Source organism: Octodon degus, unplaced genomic scaffold (genome assembly GCF_000260255.1).
Source record: "Octodon degus isolate 3935 unplaced genomic scaffold, OctDeg1.0 scaffold00007, whole genome shotgun sequence".
Taxonomy (NCBI): Eukaryota; Metazoa; Chordata; class Mammalia; order Rodentia; family Octodontidae; genus Octodon; species Octodon degus.
Genome location: NW_004524583.1, coordinates 11,213,672 through 11,222,843, shown reverse-complemented (window position 1 = coordinate 11,222,843; position 9,172 = coordinate 11,213,672). Strand labels below are relative to the sequence as shown.

The following is a 9,172-nucleotide window of genomic DNA, read 5'->3' as shown; positions in this document are numbered from 1 at the left end:
TTTTATGTTTCGGGAGAATGCCACCCGATGTAGCCCAGGTTGACCTTGGCCTTTTGATACGGGCATGCACTCCACACCTGACTAAAAGGCTTATTCTTTAGTAAAGAAGGTGAGGGGCATGATGCAGACCACTGTAGTGTGCTATGTCAATTCAAAGAAATTTCAGATTTGAAAGACTTGGATGTCTATTACAATTTTTAGGCCTTGCAGGAATTGAGTCTGTTGATCCTTTATTATCCACATTTTAGGCTGAGTCAAATGATTCATAGGTCCCAGTGACAGGGGTAATGAGGTTTGCCCAGCACCTACTTCCCACAAAAGGATGCTAAAGCTCTTCCTTCCTTCCCTTACATACGTCTTGTTGTGGATGTCAACGGCACAGAGGCAACGAATCACTGATGAGAGCAAGGTCCAGATTCCAAAGGTTCGGGCTTGGAGGCCGTTCACTGTGTAGCAGAAAGAGCAACATGTTGAGAAGGGGAGGGCTGGAGCTCCTTCCCAGCTCCTTCTGTTTCACAGGTGGTTCATAGGAAGTAGCTGAGCCTGACCCCCCTACGGCTGGGCAGAATGGAGGCTCTGGTGTCAAACCTGGGGACGAGGAGGAATGGAAGGCAATTCCAGAGTGACATCAGATCTGTTTCAGATGCCTGCAGCCTGAAACCCAAGAACGCACCCACATAGGCAAAGAACTCCTGGAAGGAGCTTACACTGCCTGTTCCTGGAAACCCAGGGAGGGAGATCAGGACAGACTGTGCACATGGCAGTGGAACAAGGTACTATTTCTTTGGGCTTCTTGGGGCAAACTGAGTTGTTGGTGGCATCATTCTGACACTGCTATATTAAATATCTTGCTCTGAACAAATGGATCATATTCCCCCATAACAGTGGTACTGGACACTTACTACAATCAACTAAGGCAATTTTATAAAATTAACAATGTCTACATATTGGCTCAACTACACTATGCTCTCTGGAAGCGGTCCTCGCCTAAATATACTCTCTGTTGGGTGATTTAAATATGCAGCCGCTGACCTAAGGCATCTGGTGGCTCAGAAATACTAAAACTTCCCTGCTGGCTTGTCCTTTGCTGAGCAAGACAAATCTCACGAGACAAAACCGACACCTGAAAGATCTCTTAATGTTTATCTGGGCTTTAAGAATATTCTAGCCTCCGGAAAACCAGATAGCACTATCAAATTCACAATAAAGAAGACTTTTAGATAGTAGTGAGGAAAAAAAAAATTTCTAGGTGCCAACCAAATATCTGTATTAGCTCTTGAGGGCTGGATAGTTTTTGATGAAAAGGCCTAACAGCAAGTCCCAGGGCCTCAAATGTTTTATGGTACGTTTGCAGTACACAGTGATTGGATTCCACATGCACAACTGGTACTAGCACATAGCACATCTTTTTTTTTTTTTTTTTTTTTTTTGCGGAACCAGGGATTGAACTCAGGCCCTTGCGCTTGCCAGGGAAGCGCTTATTCCACTGAACCATCTCCCTAGCCCCCAGCACATCTTCATGTTTTGTTCTTGGGGTGCGGGGACAGGGTCTCACTTTGTAGTGCAGGCTGGCCTTGAACTCACTATGTAGCCTAGGCTGGCCAGGAATTTATGGCAATCCTCCTGCCTCTCCCTCTCCAGTGCTACGATTACAGGCTTATGCCATCAAAGCTCTTGGTCTGAATTTTAAATTCAAAGGGTCAGATCCAAGATGGGCTTCTATTAAGTTCTTAGTAAATTGCAATCTTGGTTAAAAAACAATCGGGACCAGATCAGATAATTTTTATTTATTTTTTAAATATTTATTTACTTATTTTGGCAGAACTGAGGATTGAACTCAGGCCTTTGTACTTGCCAGGCCAGAGCTTATTCTACTGAGCCATCTCCCCAGCGCCCAGATAATTTTTAAAATCCTATGTATGCATACAATGTTTTAGGACCACCTGAGGGCAGCACTTGATGGCATGGGGGGGGGTGGATTTTCCTGTTCACTTTTTCAGGTTCTTTATACCTGTTATAATTGAACTATGTTCAAAATAAATCTCAGGGGCTGGGGATACAGCTCAGAGGCATAAGAGTCTGCCTGGCAAGCACAAGGTCCTGAGTTCGATCCCCAGTACCACCAAAGAAAAAAAGCATGCCAATGGAGGCAACCCACTTGGGCCCCCCTCCTGTCCCTCTCTTGGACAGGAGCTTTCCTTCCCTCAATAAATATATTCTGCTCATAAAAAAAAAAAAGCCTCAGCCTATTTAATTTCATTTTATACCCAGATGTTACAGAAAAAGCTAGGTCAGATTCCGAATCTGGGTTAGCTATAAATGTGACAGAGAACTGTCAGCCGCTATGAAACAGCGCTACAGCTCAAAGCGTCCCCCAAAACATGATGAAGTGCACGCCTCAGTGTAAATAGACCCAGCAGAGAGGTCAGAAATGCAGGAAAGGCTGTTGTGAGCATTCAGAAGGTTCACTCTGGGAGACCGACTTGGAGGGATTTGGGGTATCTGCTCAGGGACACCATCATGGCTGGTGAGGACTGAGATTAGTAACTCTCCACTTGTAACATGGACATAAACCATGCATGCCATGACCTGATTTCTGAAGAGGGCTTAGTGATACTATGAAAAGTTACTTTATAGCTTTTTTCTAGTCAAGTACCCCAGAGTCACTGAATGAGGGCTCCCTTGCCTTAAACCACCTTTTGTATATACTAACTACCCAGGGCAGTGTAAAATGAATGAACAAGTATCCAGAGAAGCTTGGAAAAAAAGGGTTAAGTGTTCTCCACAAAACCGGTGGCTAAAAGAGGTTAGATGAGCCTTGGAATCGCCTGGCGGTTTTAAAAACTAGGTTTGTGGTCCCGCCTACCACCTTAAATAATTAGATTGAGAAAGGGAAACAGGTAGCTTGTACCTTGCCCTTTGTTTGCTTTTCAGTTTTCTGGATGGTTCTGTCTTGAGAACCACAGTAAGGTCGCTCCTAAATAGCATGTGGTTCTTTGGCTTCTTACCAAGGTTGGGTTTGCCTGTGTAGAGCTTTTCATAGAGGAAGGAGTGGTCTCGGAAGCTCTGGAGTGTGTTCCCCATGGCTATGATGGACACCATGACCAGCCAGCTTCGCAACACATTCAGGAAACGGCTCATGATGACCCCGACTGAGAGGGTGTTTGCCTTGAAAACAAAGGTAGAGAACACATGATATGCAAATAGTACCCTGTCACCAGGAGTTCGCTCACTAGCCTGTGGTCAACCTGTGTCCCACTTATGAAGGCTTTATTAAGTTTATTAGCCAATAATTTTATTAATTCCTCACCAAGTTCTTTAGACTTTTCTTGACACACTACTCTTGTTCCTTTTTTGAGACAGGATCTTGCTAACATGGGCAAGCTCACCTCAAATTTGCAGTTCTCATACCTTAGGGTCCCAAATAACCTAGTTTAACACACCTTCCTCAAACACCTGTCCCTTGTTTCACAGGGTTACTTGCTGCCTGGGAATATTTACCCTATACCAAAGTGTGACAAGGGCTAAACGATAAAAGGGGTACAAATGACAAATCTTGTGAGGGAAAAAATGTAGAGAAGGGATCAGAAGAAATGGAATCATACAAATATTACTATCAAGTAGTAGAATGGAATTGTGTGTAAGGCTTATTATGGAAATTGGTCTCAACATTTAGTCACACTAATAGCGGTGAACATTATACGCTGTAGTATGTGAGATAATACTTATCTTTGTCCAACTAATTTCTCCAAAATATAGTATTACTCTAAATGAGAACTCTTTTTCTTGTGTGGAATCAGTACTCGAGGATCTTTGCCTTTTTGGAAGTGACTGAGAGGTCCCCCTTTCCCTCCCTCCCTTTCTTCCTTCTTTCCTTCCTTTCTGCCTCCCTCCCTCCTTCCTCTTCTTTTCTATCTAAAGTACCAGGGATCAAACCCAGGGTCTTCACACTGGGAAATATCTGGGTTTTTTTTTTTTTTTTTTTTAAATAAAATTTCATTAAGTTGTCCAGCTTGGTCTTGAGTTTGTAATCTGTATGCCTCAGCCTTCCAGGGTGCTGGGATTACAGGTTAATGCCACCACACCCAACTTCAAAAATGACTATAAATCTACTCACGGATACTTGCTTTGGTGACAGACCATTCCAATGCTATAGAAACCTTATATATTTGTAAAACCTACAGTGTGATGCACCATTTATATCTCTATTCTTCAGATACATCATACTTCATGAACTAGAAACTCTAAAAGTAAAAATAAACTGCTGTGACCTTAGACCTAGTAAGATTAAATGGAGAAAGCAACAATCTTGGTATGGGTTGTAACACCAAGAAAATAACAATAAGTATTAGTTATTGCACATTTCTGCTACTCACTAGGCCAAGCACATGACATACTACTATCTCATTTAACCCTTACGAGGTAGATACTATTAGTATTTATTTTATAAGGGAGAGTTGGACAGAGAGGCTAAGTGATGGAGTTGTTCAGCTAATAAATGACAAAGTTAAGAGAACCATCAGGGCTGGTGAGATACCTCAGCAGACTAAGCACCTGCTTAGGCAAGCGCAAGGACCGAGATTCATTCCCTGACACCACATGCCCTGCCCTGCTGGCCCCACCCACAGATGTGCTGAGCCTGCCACATAGATCAGATGTGGTGGCACAAGCCTGTAATCCAAGCACTGAGGAGACTGAAAACAGGAGGATCACTATGAGTCTGAGCTGCCTAGTAAGACCCTGTACCAAATATACTAAACAAACAAAAAAAGAACCATCCTCTGTTGGACTCCATATTGCAGTAGTACCTCACTGAAAATGTTTTGATGAAGTTCCTATTTTTGAGGAAGACAAACATATCATTACCATTCTATTTTTAAATTGTATGAAAAATGAGGTCAATTTTTTAAAAATTTAGATCAACCCTTGCTGAGTAATGATTTCAGTAAGCTTGATTTAAATGCATTCTATTTAGATAAAGAATCTAATACAAGAATAAGCTTCTCTCTCCACCACGACCAGTACGCCCACAGTGTATTCTCTGTTGTACAATTAACTTACTGGGCCAAAGTTTTCTCTGGCACTGTGGCAAGAGGTTTCCATACGGACCCATACCACCCGGCTGAGATAGGTAGGTTTAAGATAAGCAATGGCCCAAAACAATTTGAAGCATCAAAAAACCAACTGAAAAGAGCTCTAGGAGAGTCAGGCTGAACCGGTGAACCCTCAGGTAAGCATAGATCAGGAGGGTGGCCTCTGTTGAAGTCAAAAGGATCCATTAGCCATCGCAGTCATTGTCTGGGTCATGATCCATCTCACTAGGAGAGTCTGGTTTCCTAGGTCAGAAAAGACTCACGGATGCCCCAGACTAGGGTAGAAAAGACTCACCCACCACCTCACTTCCCAGAACTTACAAATCCTAGCAGGCAACCTGAGCCTTTCTGAATTGCCTTCTTCAGTTCCTCAACCCAATTATTCTGGCTCTACTATTCTGTAGCTATGTGACCATGGGCAAATAATTTACCTTTTGCAGCCTAATCTGCAAAATGGGAGGACACATAATCTCAAGATCATAGGAACTGCATGAGAAAAAGTGAAGGCCTGCTGCACAGCGCTAGGCTCAGTGTGTGCTCAGTCGTTCATCCTTCCTTTCGTTTCCCAAATTTCCTAAGTCCTCTCCATCTTCCTACTGTAGCTTGTCCTGGACTCTCGAACTCCTCTTCCCAAAAGGTAGCCTCCCAGATAACCCCCATCTTTCCAGACTCTCGCAATCAGATAAGACACAGACACCTACATACTTCTCCAAATCCTACCTGGCGAGCTGAGCCCCAGCACCACAGCAGCGGCAAACAAGCTGCCCTAGCACAGCTTCGGCCCCGGGTCCACCTGAGCCATTTGTCTCCGCCCCCGCCCTCAGCGCCGCTCCAGGATTGGTCCGTTCCCGGAAGCCCGCTCTCTGATTGGATGTGCTGGTTTTGCTCGAGCAGGAGATGGGGAGTGAACCCCTTTGCTGCCAATCAGCGGTTGCCGCTGCCTAAACCTTTCCCTGTTAGGACGCCCACGTACTACACCCTCTTTTAGAGCAGGGCGGAACTCTTGGTTTGGAGTCAACCTTTTAGGGACTGAGAAAAAAAGCGGGTAAAAGAAGCTAGCACTGCTTTCTGCCTTAGGCAGCGCTTTGCGCCCGCGCCGCGCCTCGATGACGACATCTGTCCGCGCCCGCGGCCCTAAGTGGTCGGCGCCCGGCGTTTTGCGCCTGCGCGATAGCTACGAGCGGGCGGTTGCTTGTTGGTTGTTGTAGTAACGGGGAAGCAGCAGTCGGCGGCTGCTGTGAGCCTGGCTGGGGAAGGAGGAGCGTGGTAGGCGCAGAGCCGGGTCCCCGCCTGCCCGCCCCGAGCCATGGGAGGATGAGACAGGTAAATCCTTGCGTCCGCGTGCCGCCCCAGCGGAGGAGGGTTCGCTCCTGGTTCTAGGCGGGCGCCCTGCACTTCCCTCCAAGACCCTGGAGCAGCAGTTAGCTAGCTTCCGGGCGCGCCGGGCTGAGTCGCTGCGGCGGAGTCGCCGAACCCTTCCTGAGGGGAGCCTCTGCAGACCTAGCTCAGATTGGGGCGAGCTGGGCGTGCTGCTGTGGTGGTGTCCTGGTAGGGCTGGAGCTCCCGTTAGGCGAGTCCTTAATCTTCCGAGAGCCTGGTCTCTCCTCCCTGTGGGGAGCCTCGGGAAGGCTGGCGTCCCATCTTCGCTTGCAGGTTTTGTTGCTAAGTTAAAGGACTTAGCTTTAACTCATTTTGGGAGGATCAGAAATCCCTTTGGGAGTCCCCGGAAGACATTCATTGAAGTTACTTGACTTTGTCTATATTTCCGCTGAAGATCTGTAGGGACCTTTATCAGGATCGGTGTTTTTTGTCTTATTTACAATAATAATGTAAATACGAGTTCATAGAACAATATCGTTGGAAAGGCAGAGGTGAATGCAATTATGATCATTTAAACGTTTTCGTTACAGTGTATGTAGTTTTATTTCTCCTAAAACAATGAACATGTATTTTTTGCTGTGGAAAAATACTTTGTTAAAATGCTATGTTGAGGGGGCGGAGATATAGCTCAGGGGCGTAGAGTTTGAATAAGTATTTGCAAAGGTGTAGAAGCTTGAGTTTTAATTTTAATTTTTTATATATATTTTATTCATTTTAATGAGAAAAGACAAAATAGCAAGGAAACAGTTTCAAAACAGGTTAGTAGTACAGTTACTATACTTATTACGTTGCATATTGTTGTTTTCGTAGTAGTTTTTCAGAGGAAAAGATGTAGCAATGATACCATGTCTGAACAGTATTGGGGGGGCAGGGAGATGGCTCAGTGGAATAAGCGCTTTCCTGGTAAGCATAAGGGCCTGAGTTCAATCCCCAGTTCTGCCAAAAGAAAAACAAAACAAAACACAACAATAAAATAAACAATATTAGTACAGACCTCATTGAACTAAGAGAAAGTAGCTGTATATTAATTTTTATTTTTAACACCAGTTAGATTTGTCTAGCAAAGAATTTATGTTTTAGGGAATCAGCTCCCCCAACTCAGGCTGCCCTATAAGTAGAGTTGACCCTTTTAGTTAATGGAAGATCTAGTGTACAAAAGACACATGAGAAACTCAAACTTAGAAACAGCTCTTATATACACAGACAGTATGTTTGAAAAAAATCTTGATTTTCATGTCCTATGTGAGGCACTGAGAGCTTCTGGAGATTGGGCACTATTTAGGAGTATGTACACTCGTTATTTGGAAGGTCATCAGCAGAAAACGAGGACTAGAGAGCTACCTGTGTTTCAGGTCACTTGAATTTCTTGTAGGAATCTGTGCCACCCAGATTGTCTGATCCAGTGAATCTGCAAGGAGAGGTCTCTGAGGCCCCTGTTTGCTGACTATATGACAGACCCGGAAGGAAATGCCAGTCGTGATGGCCCGGGACCTGGAGGAAACTGCATCATCCTCAGAAGAGGAGGAGGTGGTAAGCCAAGAGTGAGTACCGCATGCCTGCTTTTGGTTCCTTTGTTGTTAGGATGAAAAATAACAGTTGTCTTTTTTTTTTTTTTTTTCCTTTTAAGAGAAAAAAACTAAAACAAACCAAAAACATTTTTTACTTAACAATAAAAAGGTTGTATGGTTTTAAAAAAAAAAACAACATTTTTTACCCTATATCTTTCCTTTGATCTTGTCTGATTCTGGTTTCAGTTTCTATCTGATTTCATTCAAAATCTTATTCCTGAATTCTATCAGCTATCACACTGAGCTGAGGCTCTGTTTCTGGACTTAGGAGTGAACAGCATGCCTACTTGTAAAATGCAGGTAGGAGGTCTTGGTGATCTCCTGGTCGGAATGTCCACTGTAGAAGATTTTGACATTTTTATATATTGGGAAAAGGAGCTCTCCAAACTCTGTGATGTTGGTTTATATTACGCTAGTTTTCTTAACAACCTTTACAGAGATAGGATGTTGGTAATATGAAGAAGTCATGTTACCATAGCAGCTGAGAGGAGGATGTTAGAGTTCCACAGCCTGTGCTGTGTACCCTGGACCACGCTCAGTTGCTTTCTTGAGTTCTATTAGGTTGAGGGTCAGTTTTTTGGATTGTTTGACCTTCATAATAAAATGAATGATACTGGTTAGTGCAGCTGTTATAGACTATAGTAAGGGCTCTGGGCATTATTTAATTGAAAGATTAAACTATTGTATCATATTTAATTTGAAGATGTTACTGTTTCCACTTCACTCAGTTCATTCTTAGAAGTATCAAGATGGGTGTGGTGGTACATGGCTCTAATCCCAGCACTGACATGGCTGAGACAGGAGGATCACTACAAGTTTGAGGCCAGCCTGAGCTACTCAGTGAGAAGACCTTGTCTTCAAAGAAAAAGAGGATATATCAAGAAACTTCCTCAGAGACCCTCAAAGAGAGTGATGGGTTGAGCTTCAGACTTAGATTTCTTGTAGGAATCTGTGCCACCCAAATTGACTGATCCAGTGAGTCTGCAAGGAGAGGTCTCTGAGGCCTCTCAGAGATTTTGAAGGACTTTGCTATTTTGCTTATTTAAAATATATTTGACACAAAATAGAGAATTTGGCTTAAAGTTAATTCAAAAGTACCTGTGATCCTTTTAGATATGGACATGGTATATA

The 9,172-nt window shown here is 43.8% G+C and overlaps 2 protein-coding genes across 10 annotated transcripts in view; one reads left to right on the top strand and one right to left on the bottom strand.

Annotated features, from left to right (window-relative positions):
• Erg28 (ergosterol biosynthesis 28 homolog) overlaps nt 1–5,921 on the bottom strand; it is an 11,569-nt gene extending 5,648 nt beyond the window's left edge. Inside the window, exons 1-3 of the mRNA XM_004624738.2 lie at nt 5,814–5,921; nt 3,009–3,168; nt 356–446 (exon numbers count right to left, since the gene is read on the bottom strand). Coding sequence (XP_004624795.1) covers nt 356–446; nt 3,009–3,141 — 224 coding nt within the window. The 5' untranslated portion in view covers nt 3,142–3,168; nt 5,814–5,921. The remainder of the gene's footprint in view (nt 1–355; nt 447–3,008; nt 3,169–5,813) is intronic.
• Nucleotides 5,922–6,245: 324 nt separating this feature from the next.
• The window catches only part of Ttll5 (tubulin tyrosine ligase like 5), a 316,364-nt gene continuing 313,437 nt past the window's right edge, over nt 6,246–9,172 (top strand). For 7 of the 9 annotated variants that reach the window (XM_023702377.1, XM_023702375.1, XM_004624736.2 and 4 more), the window contains exons 1-2: nt 6,277–6,416; nt 7,846–8,014. In XM_023702377.1, the coding sequence (XP_023558145.1) occupies nt 7,941–8,014 (74 nt within the window). In that variant the 5' untranslated portion in view covers nt 6,277–6,416; nt 7,846–7,940. Of the gene's footprint in view, nt 6,417–7,845; nt 8,015–9,172 lie in introns of those variants that run through there. The other 2 variants (XM_023702383.1, XM_023702390.1) reach the window with 2 other exon arrangements.